We start from the raw sequence: 16,312 nt of genomic DNA, 5'->3' as shown, positions 1-16,312 counted from the left end.
TCTAATGATGGTGGTTCTATTAGCATAGTTGATGGCAGCAGTCTCAGTTGGTGGTTACTCTAATGACGGTGGTTCCATTAGCATAGTGGATGGCAGCAGTCCTAGTTGATGGTTACTCTAATGGCGATGGTTATATTTGCATCGTTGATAGCATCAGTCTTAGTTTACTATAAAACAGTGGTTACATTAGCATAGTTGATGGCAGCAATCTTAGTTGATTGCTACTCTAAGGATGGCGGTTACATAAGCATAGTTGATGGCAGCAGTCATTGTTGATGACGTTTCTATTGAAGACGGTTCCATTTTAGGACAATGGTTACATTAACAAAGTTGATGACAGCACTCTTAGATGATGGTTACTTTTATGACGGTGTATATATTTGGATGTTTGATGGCAGCAATCTTAGTTAACGACTACTGTAAAGATGGTGGTTACATTAGCATAGTTGATGGCCGCAGTCCAGGTTGATTGTTACTCTAAGGATGGTGGTAACATTAGCATAGTTGATGGCAGCGAACCTAGTTGATAGTTACTGTAATTATGATGGTTATATTAGCATAGTTGATGGCAGCAGTCCTAAATCGATGGTTACTCTAATTATGATGGTTATATTACCATAATTGATGGCAACAGCCTTAATAGATTGTGCCTCTATGGGTGCGTGCATTTATTTATTTATTATCATTAATTAGTACGGACAAATCCATTTACACTAATTAAGAATGATATGTCAGCATGGTTGATGGTACGCTGGCATAGTTGCCTCGAGTTAAATCAACTTAACTATCATTTAATTAAGTAATAATGGGCACTGTGTGTTCAAAGGGTGTTCATGAAAGAACTGTCTATTTTGACCATTTTTAACAAGTTTTATTAATGTGAAAATCAATATAAAAATCAAACTTAACACAATAAAGTCAAACAAATTATGAAACCAGTCACAACATAATATAAACGTTACCTATCTCTAATATCACTTAGCAAACTTTAGTGTGGATTTCATTATTTTATAGAACTTTTTACAGTATTTAATCTCTAAGAAAGCACCATTTTTTTGTAAATCATGTTAAAAATTGTAAAAATGTGCATGGTAATATTTTCGGAAAAGAAAATAGGCTGCGTAGCGGTCCATGGCGACTCTAAGTTTTTCCAAATTCTTCTAAACGGTGTATATGATATTTCTTGATGACTGAAAGAGAAAATGTATAACATGCCCTACATATTAAAATCAACGATGAGTCATATGTGATACACAACCAAAAAATTATGAGTTTCTGTAAAGAAAATTAGTATGAAAAATAGGCTAAATTTAAAATTATTATCGTTAAAAGAAATATTCTGAATGATTTTGAAATAGCACAAATAGATGGAAATAAAATGAATGAAAGAGACGATGGATAAATGCCAAGGGTTAAAAGTACTAGTAGAACTACTTACTTCTGGTACTTCTCATTCTCTTCTCGAAGGCGCTCGTTCTCTTGCTTAATTTGCGCTAAATGCTCGGCGTAGAACTTCTTCTCGTCCTGCAATTCCTCTTGCAGTTGTCTGCAATAAATGTTCAGGTATAAGCGTAAATACCGAAATGGTGATGCATTCCTGGTGATACATGTAGAAGTAACTGATATAAATCTTGAGTAATATCAAGTTCTATTTATTGGTCATAGTGTAGGTTAAAAAAAGTCATCATCATCATCAACTTTGTCTATTGACCTGCACTTTTCGAAATTGAAGTCTAATTCTAAAACATATTTATGCCCAAAGCCAATTATATAGTATGTTATGTGAATTATATTTATTTTATCATGGTCGTAAAAAAATATTGTAGGCCATTGCACCTTATTAGCAATTGTAGCACTTGTGCTACAATTGCTAATAAGGCCATTACATAACAGTGGCATAAATAACTATTGTATCATTGTAAAATATTCTAAATTCATCATTATCAACCCATATTCGGTTCACTGCTGAGCTCAAGTCTCCTCTCAGAATGAGAGGGGTTAGGCCAATAGTCCACCACGCTGGCGCAATGTGGATTGGCAGACTTCTCACACTATTGGCAGTTTCCTCAGGATATTTTTCCTTCACCGATTGAGACGGAACGGATTCGGACCCACACCCTCCGGAATCGAAGGTCATATCCACTGGGCTATCACTGTTAAATATTAAAAAGGTTTAAATAAATAAAAGTATAATCGTCAATACCTGTTGATTCCTTTCTGCGCTTGGTACGCCGACGCCAGCTCACCGTCCTCATTAATGATATCCACGTCGGAGCCGTAGTTGGAAGTGGCCAACGACTTCAGGTTCGATGTCTGCGTATGAAAAGTAAACATCAGGAAAAGTAAAAACATATCACAAATCCATTAGGTTAACCTGAACTTTTAGATCAACCATCAAGTCTTCTACCTGTTTAAAGTAAATTGTGAATCTATATAAAATATATATAAAAAATCTTAGAATAATTCGTCTGGTGGTAAGCGTCGGTTAGTCATCACCCTAACTGCAAATACATACCACCTAACGATTTAGCGTTCCGGTACGATGTATGGGTCATCGTCTTAGACTGCACCGTCACTTAACATAAAGTGAGACCACTGTCTAGGACTAACTTCAAGGGTGTGGATTTTTATCCCACACCTAACAAGTTAGCCCGCTTTCATCTTAAATTGCATCATCACTTACCATCAAGTATGGTGGTACTTGTAAAGTATATAAAAAAAACATGCTACTATATAAAAAAAATAGCTCAGCATGTCACAGCCCAGGATTCGAACCAGGGATTTCGTAATATAAAGCAATGTGGATCAATTATTGAACCAACGAGGCTGGCTTGTTATTGAGTTTTATTAAATATACATATATAATGTTAAACTTATGCTAAACAACAAAACAAACATAAATACCATGCGGTAACGTAGATGGAAAGCGTTGGGGGAAAAAGCATAATACATAAATTAATAACATCTAAACATGACGAAAAACTGCACAATCTCCTATTCTAGATCTAGATAATAAATAAAAATTAGAGTACATTTAGTAAAAAAAATAAACAATGTACAGTTTCGAGTTAATAATTTCCTGACTCATAAAAATTAAACATTTTTTGTTATAAAACGAAAGTTCATTTCTTTACCCGACTACTAAACTAAACGTAACATTCTAAATGTTCTAAATTATACATATTTATAATGTAATTCTTAATTATTCAATTCATCATATTAATCATTATATTTTTTTTATCAATTCGATTAATTCGAGTAATCCAAATACTAACTTAAGCTATGTAGCATAATCGCTAAATGGTTTAACCATAGTCGGTCAAAGAAATGAAACTCAAACTAACTTACTAAATATGTATGTTCATAATGCGCTAACTTCGAAATAAAACCATTTATTCGCCCTATGAACAAAATAAACAGGGTAAAGCTTCTAATGCGGACACATTTAGTTTCACGTTTACTCACAACACTCTTCAGGGCTTGGAACCATGGTTTCTGCGTAAAAATTCAATTTATTTTTTTGAATAACAATATTAACATAATTTGTATTAAAAATATAACGACAGGTCTCAGGTGTACTATGTGACCCTCGAATGCCTCTTAAACTTAAGGGTAAAATATACAAAACGGTTGTAAAACCCAGTGGTGTAGCTTGCCTTGGACCTGTATTAAAATGAGTCAGAAACGAATATGAGACGAATATCTTAGCATTCCATGGGTTCACCGTGCGGGTGCCGGGTCCATCGCGTGGTAGAGAGAAAAACACCAAGCAAAGTCCAGGACTTGTGACTACTGGATGTAGGGTTAAGGAATTCATTGACGATCGATCAACACTCCCCTTCTCTGCTCGTGTTGTTCTCCCTACCTATCCAATATACGAGTGGCAAATCCCGAAAATCTCTATAACAGTGTTTTCTCCAGGAAGTACCAGATCAAGTGAGATTGTAGATTGACTAATTTCTTCTTTCACACTAAATGATACGGGGGTAGCTACGCCCTTGGTAAGACCTGTCGTGCAGTATGGATGAGAGTGTTATAAGAATGCATGTGAACGAAATTCATATGTTGAAGTAGATGTGTGGTGTGACAAGCATAGAGAAAATAAAGAGTGAGTATATAGGAGGAGGTCTGAAAGTGGCGAAGTGTCTGAAAAATTGAGGAATGAGCCCCCATTCGCATTTAATGGACGTTGAAAAAGCGTACAAATATAGTATGAAGTTAAATGAAGGTCTATTTCCAACGCCCAAAATTAAAAATGCAACACAGCTCGAAAAAGCGCCGCGTTTTTAAAACCCTGACGTGCCTATATATGCTTGGGAATGCATTTGTTCTATTTGAACGCTTTTTCAACATCCGTTAATAAGCGCTCGTGCGAATCGAGGCTAAAAGGTTAGCTTGGTATAGACATGTAATGCTGAAGGATGAATGTTATATTACTAGAAACAAATTTGAATTTGCTTGACACAAGAGGAGAGGAAGGCCAAAGAAGAGATGGTTGGAGTGTGTAAAAGAAAGTGTGGCAAAGGGAGTGGATGATGAGACGACGAGTAATAGAGAAGAATGGAGAAGTGTGTGTGTCACTTAAGTGGGATAATTGTGAGGTTGTAGGGGATAATCTCTTGATCTACTGAACAGATTTTGAAAATTCATTTACCAATAGAAAGCCACATTATATGTGAGTGTCATATGCTATGTTTTATCCCCGTATTTCAATGGGAACGGGAACTACATTTCAATATAGATACCTCAGTGTTAGTGCAGTAAAAAACAGGCCTTGTCGTTTCTGGATCATCCTTGTACAGAGTCTTTATGAAATATGCATTTGGTAACTCCATCATATCACATGATTATTATTTTGATAAGTTTTGTTTTATAATATTCATTCTAAAAACTTGAGATCAATCAAAAGATTTAATTTTATATTGAAACAGAGTTTTTTTTAATTAACGTAACACTTTTTTTTTCATTTAACCAATAATAATTTTATCTATCTAATAAATAAACTATTAATTTTATGCATGTACCTACAATTGAATATATTTTTAAAGAAATTTTACTAGATTTTATAACAAAACCAATATTTTTTTTGCTCAATTAATATATATTTTTTTTATTTTTACATAACTTTTTTAGTTAGTATTCTTGTTAGAAAAAACACAACACAACAAATTCAAAAGTTGTTTGAACTGTTTAGATCATTATTTTTATTGTTATTTGACTGTAATACATTTAATAACTGCTAAATTCACTACAATTTTTAACTCAAAAACAAAGAAATAGTTTGCTATGTCACAACTGACATATTTACCTGGACACATAACAAACAGGTGAGATGATAACACTCGCTATCAAATGTGAATACTAAAAAAGTTAACAAGATAAACGTGTTGAGATAAAGAAAGGCCAGACGAAATAACATTCCTATTTTTTGCGAATAAAATATACTTCTTTATCAATATCAATACATGTTATAAAAAAAAATCCTTCGCTGTCTTTGTCGGTGTAATTTTTTTACGTTATGTTAGAAGTTTATTAAGTCCGACCGCTCAGAAATTGCGTTTCTGAAACTTGTCAATGTCACCTTTTTATATTTGTTAATGAATTAATCTTAATATATAAATGCGAAAGGTCATTCATCACGAAATCTCGATAACAGGTTGACGTACAAAGATGAAATTTAGTAGGGAGGTAGTTTATACTTAGTAGGTATCCGCTAAAAACGGACTTAGCTATAGGGCTGGATTAAAGAGGTTTAAGGGCGGACGAAGTCGCGGGCGTCAGCTAGTTGTTAATAATTTTAGCACAAAATCAATACGTTTATTGTAAGTTGGCATAATTATAAATTTTTTAATGTTATTACTCGTTATAAAGGTATGTTAATAAAAGATATTTAAATATCTCATTAACATTGACAATGACAGGTGTCAAACTCAATCCCTGAGCGGTCAGACTTTAGTTATTTTCACAGCTTCAGGTGTTATACATTGTAAGTATTTATATGAAGTATATAATTTATATGATAAATCAGCTAATTTAGTTCCCATAACACAAGCTACGCTTACTTTGGGGTTATTATAATGTGTTGTTTAAGTGCAATTATTAGTATACCTCGCGTTACCGAGATGGTCTTGATAAACAGACGGAAAAGAAAGTGATTCTATATGGGTTCCGTTTTTTCGTTTGTCGGCACGGAACCCTAAAAATTCTTGTTATTTAAGCTAATTAATAATTCTGTCTTTGAAGTTTCTTTAAGTATTTTATTTTTTTTTTCAAAAATCCAATGCAATGGTTGTTACAGATACATATGATAAACTTCCAAAATCCTTATTGTATTTGGGTTTACTTATTCTAACCTTCGTAAAGGTTGCATAGCCTTGACGGATGAAGGCCATATTAACAATAACACTATAATGTATCAGTGACAACATAAATCCAGTCAGCCAACAAATACCAAAAAATTTTGTTTGATTTTAAAAGATAATTATGTGATATTTATCTAATTTATAAGTTACTGATAATATTGTTGTAAAATGTGTTAAAAAATACTTTAATACATGTATGTATATTCGGACACAATCTTAATGCGTTAAGTTGCGCAATATTGTATATTATAATAGTATGCACATTTCACACACATAGAAAATGTGTGTGAAACTGGCTGTGACGTCACCCGGGTCTCAGCTGAAAATCAGCGCTGGTAATTGCTTTTCTGCAATGAACGGCTAATGCTGAGCTGTAAACCTTTTCTGTTTGGTGTCACAGACAGTTATATAATATCTAAGATAGGATGTACTGTTTGTGAACTAAAAATTAATTAAATTATTTTCTTTCTTTTATATTTTTCCTTCACCGTTTGAGACACGTGATATTTAAATTGTTATAATGTACATAACTGAAATGATGGTTGTGCATGCCCTAGGCCGAATTCGAACTGGAGGCAGAGGTCATATCCATTGGGCTCAAATCGCCTCACGCGTCAAGATTTTAGCGTACTTTATGTATGCCCTGCGCGAAGGGACACCTGCGACATATTTCGGAGACGTCATGAAGATTGCAACCGACTATACATTCATACATACTATAGTAAACTGTATGATTAGGCCATGTAGTCTGTATTTAAACTATTTTTTAACTTTTGGATTTAATTCTGATCTATCCACCTATTTAGGTTACTTATAAATTGTATTTATGTTATGTATTAATGTACTCGAGTATTATGTTTCTCTCTTCTATATATATTTATATACACATATATATAATATATTTATCTATCTTTCGCGTCTGTCAGCATACAATTAGCATTGGTATTACCTGGTGCGTCAGGACGCTCTTCAGCTGTATGCACTCGTCACGCCGCCGGTCCAACTCCTCTTGCATTTGATGCAATTGGTCTGAAACAAGATAATTTCCAATCAACTCCAACTAAACTACTAATCCAACGTACGAGAAAGTACATCAGGAAACTTTAATACATAAAAATATATAATACAATTCCCTACATATTATAATTATTCTTATGCTTCTCTATTTGGTTGCCTGGGAGAGATTTCTTCTAAGTGATAAGGCTGCCTATTGTACCTGTTTAACTGTTTATAATTATGGTGTACTATATATAATAAAAAGAAGTAAAGAACACGGCAAATACAAATATTGCAGGCACATTTGACGTGCCGCATCTAGAAAAACACATATCCGTGGCAGATACACACCGATGACTTCCTTGGACATGTGCGCGGAGTCGAGCGCGCGCAGATGCTCCAGGTCCTCGCGCAGCTTCTTGTTCTCTATCTCCAGCTCCTCCACCTTGAAGCGGTCCGAGTCGGGGTTGGCGGGCGGAGACGTCAGGCGGTCTAGCGAACAAACGGACACGGTTAGCGACAAATATGTTTAAATACAGTTGGCTTTCATCTGAACACATAACAGATGATCTGTAAAATTGCTGCAGATAAACTGTAATTTTAATTGTCACAATATGTTGTAACTTTTTTTTTCTAAAAGACTGACCTCATGAATTTTTTGCATCAAAAGTAAATATAATTATTTAAATTTCGCATATTTTTTGGAAGCTATCTAAAAACAATGTCAAAAAGGTGCAGTGCAAAAGTATTGCACTTGCAATTTCAACTTGCGATATCTAGCAAAATGTAATTCCTTGGTTAATAATATGTTTGGCAGCTCCGCTCATCCTCAGTTATTAAATACCATGTTGTTTAATTTCCTATCATTTCAAACAAAGTGTTGTACCCACCTTATCCTGTAACCAATAACATTGGTTACAGAGGGTGACACGCCTTTTCCTATTAACCATTACTTATTAAAAAATCCTATTAAAATAGCCTGTTGTTTGGCTGCTGGGAGGCTTTGACCGTGGCTAGTTACCACCCTACCGACAAAGACATACCGCCAAGCGATTTAGCGTTCCGGTACGATGTCGTGTAGAAACCGAAAGGAGTGTGGATTGCATTCTACTCCTAACAAATTAGTGCGCTTCCATCTAAGATTGCATCATCATTTACCATCAGGTGAGACTGTAGTCAAAGGCTAACTTGTAGAGTATAAAAAAAAAAACTGAATAAACACTCACTCGTGAGGCGGTCTTCCAAGTCCTGAGCTCGTTTGGCAGTCCGCGACAGCTCGCTCTGCAGCACGGATATACGGTTGCGCATGCGGAGCACCAAGCCCGCGTCCGCCATCTTGGAAAATTACATATTTATACTATGGAGGACGAGTATGGGGATCCAGTGGTTAGCTTACGAGTATGTGGGTTCGAGTCCCTATGCAATATTGCGCTATTAATTCTTTCAAGAAATTCTTTAGATCCAATCCGATTACTTTTACATATACCAATTTTGACTTAGAAGAGTCGATTCGTATCCATTAACAAAGTCCAATCAGCTGCAGAACCTACAATTGAGGGATTGTACACCTAAAAATAACCACACATTTTGGATTTATAAATTCATTGTGTGCATTTTATAGCTGTCATTCAATGTTTTAATGTATTCAAAGTGTAGTAGGTTCTCTTACCGGAGTGGGTCCGTTTTGTGAACTGTTGCTATTGGTTGTGGACCAATTGACCGCCTCGAGAGCCGGACGCGACGACTCAGTAGAACGCACCGAGCCGTACCCGAAGTCCTAGAAAAACACAAAATTATTAAACATATGGAATTTTATAAGATTTTTGACGATTTGACTCTTGAAATTACATTTTGTTAAAAAGATCTTTCAACGTTATCTCTTTTTTTATTCTTATTTTTTTAAAATCATTATAAACAATTAGAAATAGCATTTCAATTAGAATGGATGATCCAACAGTAAAACATCTTACATCTTCAACGGTCGTCTCTTGCTGCGAATTGGTGCTGGCGTCCGAGAGAGATCGTCTGTGTTCTTTAGACGGCGCCCTGGAAAGTTAACTTCATTATAAATGTATGTACAAAATTGTGTGTGCACATGTGTGTACAAAAACGTATGCACGTAAAATATCTTTAATTATTATTAGGTGTGAAAGGACTAGTAATTTATACCCTATTTTTAATTTGTTTCTTAGTAAACAATACTCGTCAAGAAAGGCCGTAGTATAGATACAAAATATCGTTAATAATATTGATACATACCTATGCAGGCTATCCAGCCGTTCCTGCAGGTCGTACTGCGAGGAGAGCAGCTTCTGCCTGCTCTGGCGCTCGTTCTCTAGATCCAGACATAGAGCCTTCTTCTCTGCCTCGTGGCGTTTGTCGCGCTCTACAATGGCATACAATACATTTAACAGCAAACTGATTATGTATTTAATATAGCTTGGCAAGTTCGTTGATGACACTCCCATGATATACGGGCGACGGGAAGGATAGGACTGTGCGTGCGCGCGGGGCAGAGGCTGGAGGGGGGGTGAATCAATTGCGGGTTTATCTGTCATCGCTACCCCTCTCTCGGCCCCCGCGGACCATCGGGAGTGTTACGAACGAATTTGCCAAGCAATCACAACAATAATAATATTTATTGATTCACTAGTACACATAAAATAATTTTACATAGGTCTGCGATCTCCACACTAGGATTCGCTGTATTGTATTGTATGCAATACTAGCAAATCTCCTGCAATTTTCATTTGCCTAGTTTCCGTTACGGGAATACCGTGATCAAATATAGCCCGCCTTGTTCCCTTTCCCGGAGGACACGGTGATAAAATATAGCCTAGTTAGTCGCTGATCGTATAGCTTTCCATTGGTGACAGTATTTTAAAAATAGTTTCAGGACTTTCAGTGCCTATTCGCTACAAAAATTGCATTACAAATAAATGCATTTTGGACTTTTTTTGGCGTTGGCATAGTTTCCTAATTAGATATTTGGCACATACCTATTTAATTGTATATTATGAGCCAAACTCTGAGTTCACTTTGAAATATACCAAATTGTGCACCTTTTATAACCCATTCTCAGTTGGGTTATGTTTTTATATACTGCACAGTCATACACCTCGTTTTCAGCATCAAATTAAAATTTTCCGCATAATATACCAACGTAATTTATATAACAAAATCTTATCTAATTAAACAATTTTAAGACTATAATGTGACAGTAATAAATTGATTTATTTTGCTACCACCCAAACTCCGGAAAAGATGCTCCGGTTTCGGAGTGAAACATATTCACTCCGAAACCGGAGCATCTTCAGAGGATATTGACTTTATAATGTTCATTTTCAGGCATATTACTAGAAAAATGTTGAATGTGCAAGTGGAAGGACATAAGAAGAGAGGAAGGCCAAAATGGATTGTGTGAAAGAGGGCATGTGTGTAAAGGGAGTGGACGATGAGTTGACGAGTAATAGAGACGAATGGAAAAGATTGACATATTTTATATGACCGACCGACCCCACTTAAGTGGGGAAAGAAAATGATGATTTGTACATCTTAGACTTTTACATTAAAACTCTGTAACTGTCTGTATAAAGATTGTCTGGATGTTTGCAAAATGAAGATTATATAATTTCAAAATCTACTTTATAAATTTTTAGCTTCCTTACATTAAACGTAACATCTTTCAATATATATGAACTATAAACATAAACGCACAAATAACAAAGATATTTGTACGTATTTTGTTTGAACGCCCATACAAATTAAACGATCATTATGATCTAGACGTTATTAGTTCGTACCATTTTGTATGGGAAATTTTTAAGGGATTCGCAAATTTGACCCTTTAAATCACTGTAGCCCCGAAAGTGATGATCGCAGATATACTGTTCATCATCCCTATTCATACGAACAAACAAACTATGAAAATTTTCCTTTTATAATATTACCATTAATACGTGACCTTACAGTATTCTAACCTTTCCAAAACTGTGCTCTCGACTCGAACTCCTTCGCCCACAATTCATAGTTTTTCTGAGAGTGAGATAACGACAGAGCTGCCTCTTGCGCCTTCGTTATAGTGATATCGGGCGGCATCACCATTGTATTGTACTACCCTACATGTAGACTTGTTTGCTGATGCTAATCACTTGCCAGTATTGTTCATTGAAACATTTTTTGACCATTATTTATATTCCGAGTGTACACTAAAGACCTATTATTAAAGTTTTTTTTAGGTTTAGAGAATGTTATTAATGGCTTAATATAAGCTAACAGTCAGCCCTCGCTTGTTATAAGCTAACTGGAACAACGACATCCAATATATTTTAATACAAATTACAGGCAGGTATTTATAGCGACTCTACTACAAATTGAACTTTTCAAAAGCACATGTGATACAATATTTCTTGAGCTTTCACTACACTTAAAATTTAATAAAAGTTTTTTTTTAAATATCACATCATTAATCACACACAAACAACACTAATATTATTAAAATTGTTTTTATTTGGATGTGACTTTATATAATTAAACAAATGTTAAATCAACAAAGACTGAAATTAGAACTTGGTCAGTATGTGGAAGCCATAATTGTTTTCATTGCAAACCTCTGCAAATAAAGTGGCCTAAGAGGAAAATTGTTGCTTTACACAACAATTATAAAAAGTGCAATTATAAAAATCGCTGTACATTTGCACCATACAAATGACATTTAATATAATAATAAAAGCCTTTTATTCAGACAGTATTACAGTTTAAAAATTATTATCTATCTTAATTATTCTACTACTGACATTTTTAACATAAATATTACATTTAATTTCACACACACTTAATTATTTATTTTGCATCAATATCCCTCTGTCTGTATGCCACTTGACATTTACCTATATATATTTTAATCTGTATTAGTTCTGGATATTTTGTTGGCTTCTTTTTATTAACTTTTTTACCCAATATAAAGCTACACTATCTGAAAGTACAGGCCTATAGTTTATTTAGGCCTACATTTTAAAGATCTATTGAAAATTGTAAGCAACCAAATTTAACGCGGATTTCTAAATATTTTACGTAGTAGAGCTCGTTTTGCAGTTTTTATTATTTATTTTTGAACTATTACTGTGTTTCGATTTAAAGTGTAGAGTTTCGGTAAAAAAACAGAAACATGAAGCTCCACATCTATATTTCAGTTTAACGGGCGTATTGCAAATTCTCTCATTTATTTATTACTTCTTTTGGCTTGCACATTATTATTGTATCACGTATTTCTAGCATGGTACTGCAAGATGGTGGTCTTGCATTATCGATTGTGCTTCACTACCAATTGAGAAAAAACAGTATTTTCAAAATTATATTTTATGCAGAAGATACTAAAAAAATATATTGTGTCGATAACACGGTTCTTGTGTATTGTCAAAACCAAACTCTTCAAAATTAGTAATTTTCGAGTTATGTCACTTTACTTTAGAGCTGCGATACGTTATCGCGAATGATAAATCCTATCTAATCGTATAAAGTGTACTTAATCGCTGTTACCAGCTTTTGCTTAAAAAAACACAATAGATAAGTCGATAATTAATTTTGTATTTTGATATAAAATGAATATTTATGATTTTTGCAAGATTCAATTTAACTTACAAGATTAACTTGGATTTAGGTCAAAGACATTAGTATATAAAAATGTAGGTTTCTTCACAGTATCAACCGACGTGGTGTCATAGATGGACGAAACATTTTATTATCAACTGACTTTTTCTAAAATTAACAAGAAAAATTATTTGTAATAACTTTTTTTAGGTTAATTATTTTTACGAAAAATACCTAAAAATTCATTTCTCGTCGATCGTCGTTAATACACTAACACGCTAATTTTCATAATCCTTTACAATAATCTAAATACATGTAAAAGGGAAAGTTTTCACGAAAGCATCGCGAAATATCAAAATCCGCCTGATGTACAAAATTGAAATTTGGCAAGGAGGTGGTTTATAGTTAGTAGAAATCCGCTAAGAACAGGTATAGCGACAGGGCCGGATTAAGGAGGTCTAAGGGCGGACAAAGTCGCAGGTTTCCGCTTGTTCTATATAGTTTGCAGGGATTTTCCAAAATTTTCCTGTTTCAGTGAGATAGCAAAAATCCTAAATTCACACGGACGGAAGTAAGTAGCAGGCTTTAGCTAGTTTTTTTCGATATGTTACGTATTTTAGAATTTAAACTGTCGTGTTTATTTATATTAATTTATGTTCAGAGAACATATACGTAATACGTAGAATGGCAGAAACTAGTTTAGCATACTTTGGGCATGTACCACGTGAGTTTTATTTATTTATATTGAGGCCTTATAAATTAATATTACGAAATTAAAAAAAATACACATACCTTCAATTGCCATTTCATAATGTTCCTTATTATTCTTCAACTCATTCGCCAACTTCTCACTTTCTCTCTCCCAAGTCTCCTTCTCCTTCTTATATTTTGCTTGTATCTCTTTCTTTTCCTCGACAAGTCGCTTATTGCTGTCCTTTTCTTCTGCCAACTCGATGCGTAGGTCGTTGAGGAGATTATCTTTACTATGTATGTCTACTTTGAGTGCTTTAGCCTCGATCTCTACCAGTTTTAAAGTTTCTAGCTTGGCCCTGAAAAAGATTTTATAAGGTAAAATTATAATTACCCAACAAGTGCTAAGTCATCTGTTCGCGTTTATATTCCCGGAGTAAAACTAGCATATGAAGCGAAATATCTTAGCATTCCATGGATTCACGGTGCGGGTGCCGGGTCCATCGGGTGGCAGAAAGAAAAACTCCGAGTAGATACCGGACTTGTGACCGATGGTGTAGGGTTAAGGACGTCCTTGACAGTTAACTAACACTTCCCTTCTCCGCACGTGTTATTGTGCTCGTCTATTCTCCATGCCTAGCCAAATTTGGTAAGATCCTACTAGAGCAGCTTATATAGCTTTAATAAAACACGAGTTTCTCAGTAACTTACTTCAGTTCAGCAATTTGAGCCTGCAGCGGCTCAATCTTCTTGGCTTTACTCTGCGCATCTTCCAACCTCTGCTGAAGGCTGATGATCTTGTTCTCCAGACCCTTGTTGAGGGTCTTGACGTGGTCCAGACTCCGCGCCTCAATGCGCAGACGTTTGTACTGACGCCGGGCGAGGAAGCGCCGTACCTGATATGATGATAGTGTCGAAGTTTAGCAGTGCTATCGAAAAGTTCTTTCATAGTGTTAATGGAAGCAGGCGTTAAAGCTAGAGGTAGTACAGAGGCGAATGGCAATAGGCATAACCGGAGCATACAGAACTATCTCAACAGCCGCAGCACTCGTTATAGCAGACCTTGTCCCAATAGACAAACTAATAAGAGAACGCGCGCAATCCTTCTTGGACAAAGAATCGAGTTCACATGAACTGCGAGAAAAAACCTTGAAGGAATGGGAATCAGAATGGTCCGCGGGTGGGAAAGGAATGTGGACGAGTGAATTAATTAAGGACTTTAAAAGATGGCATCAAAGGAATCACGGGGAGGTGGGCCGATGGCTGACTCAAGCCCTGAGCGGTCACGGAGTGTTTAACACGTACCTCTTTGCAATAGAGAAATCTCCTACCGAAAATTGCTATTTCTGTGGAGAGGAGGACACTCCGCGACATGCCTTATTCGAATGTTCTGCCTGTGACGACCTGAGAAGGGCGGCACAGGGAGAGTATGGGCACATGGACTCCAGCAGGACGAATGCTCCGGAATATAATGATGGGAAGGGAAGAAAGAGAAAAAGAAAATAGAAATAATTTAGAAGCAGTTAGCAGATGTAATGCCACGCAGTTCCGTGTTAACTCTGAAGATTAAACAACAACAAAAATTTAGATTAGAATATATTGTAGCAACTCACCGCAGCTTGCGCCACAATAATCTTGCGCAGCTTCAGTCCGATCTCCCGTCGGACGAGGTAGCCGCGCGCGTAGCGCTGTATCCCGATGGTCTGGTGGACACAAAGAGTCACATATTACAACGTGATCGGTAGCAGCGACAGTCATTGCAAATTATTTTGTTGTAGAGGAAACACCTCGAGCAGGTCCTAGGACTTGTGTCCCTGAGTGTAGGTTTAAAGGTTGTGACATGTTCTTCATGCCCACACTAAACAAGTTATGATAAACAATTACATCATAAAACCTTATTGCACAAAATCACTAACACAACGAACAGTCTGAGTACGTGCATGCTGCTGCTTTGCTTGCATGCAAGAAAAAAAATTTTAGAATTCATAGAGATCAATATACAGAAATTTATGTTGTAATCTCTTAGCGCGCATCTAAGGCCTGCTGAAGAGGAATAAAATAAAGTATTTACAAGAAATAAAGTCCGTTTAAATATACCCAAGGCAATTCAACTTGCGTTTTGTATACATAAGTATTTTGATCAGCATCAACTTTCAGCGCACGCGAATTCAACGTCGTGTCGTGACGTATCTGACGTCAACAGAACGTGGGCTTTTTTTAACCTACGATTTCAGGCCAAAACAACCTTTCAGAACGGCCCTCCAAACCAAGCTCCGAGTCTCCGAGTAGACGTCTTTATAGAGTCGTAAATCGTTCAAAAAACACCGAGAGAACGCCAAATGAGAAGTAATAGCCGCATAAATACTCACCAGTTTGAGAATCTTCTTGTTCTTATATAAACGGCGCGCCATATATCCGCGCGCGCGCGCCTGGATGCCGACGGTGAGCCGCCTCAGCCGCTGGTACTTGAGCCGCGCCAGCCAGCCGCGCACAGTCTTCTGTATCTTGATGGCGGCGCGGTTGCGACGGATCTCTTGCACTTTGCTGTTCGATGAGATAATTTTTAGTAATAGTTGGAGCTTTTATGACAAAAAATTGTAGAAGCAATTGAAGGTACACTAGATGCTTTTAGGTTTATGGTCACAGGGCAGTACGTAACAGAAGTCTCAGGGAAA

At 35.9% G+C, this 16,312-nt stretch overlaps 1 protein-coding gene across 1 annotated transcript in view; it reads right to left on the bottom strand.

Moving 5' to 3' along the window:
- The window catches only part of LOC112045940 (unconventional myosin-Va), a 54,986-nt gene that overhangs the window by 22,466 nt on the left and 16,208 nt on the right, over positions 1-16,312 (bottom strand). Inside the window, exons 18-29 of the mRNA XM_024082339.2 lie at positions 16,007-16,181; positions 15,251-15,340; positions 14,349-14,533; positions 13,740-13,996; positions 9,618-9,744; positions 9,329-9,404; positions 9,028-9,135; positions 8,585-8,693; positions 7,710-7,850; positions 7,312-7,391; positions 2,204-2,313; positions 1,439-1,546 (exon numbers count right to left, since the gene is read on the bottom strand). Of these exons, the coding sequence (XP_023938107.2) occupies positions 1,439-1,546; positions 2,204-2,313; positions 7,312-7,391; positions 7,710-7,850; positions 8,585-8,693; positions 9,028-9,135; positions 9,329-9,404; positions 9,618-9,744; positions 13,740-13,996; positions 14,349-14,533; positions 15,251-15,340; positions 16,007-16,181 (1,566 nt within the window). The remainder of the gene's footprint in view (positions 1-1,438; positions 1,547-2,203; positions 2,314-7,311; positions 7,392-7,709; positions 7,851-8,584; positions 8,694-9,027; positions 9,136-9,328; positions 9,405-9,617; positions 9,745-13,739; positions 13,997-14,348; positions 14,534-15,250; positions 15,341-16,006; positions 16,182-16,312) is intronic.

The sequence above is a fragment of the Bicyclus anynana genome, chromosome 18, assembly GCF_947172395.1.
Source record: "Bicyclus anynana chromosome 18, ilBicAnyn1.1, whole genome shotgun sequence".
NCBI classification, from domain to species: Eukaryota; Metazoa; Arthropoda; class Insecta; order Lepidoptera; family Nymphalidae; genus Bicyclus; species Bicyclus anynana.
Note: the sequence above shows the minus strand (reverse complement) of the source record. Positions and strands in the feature narration are given on the sequence as shown.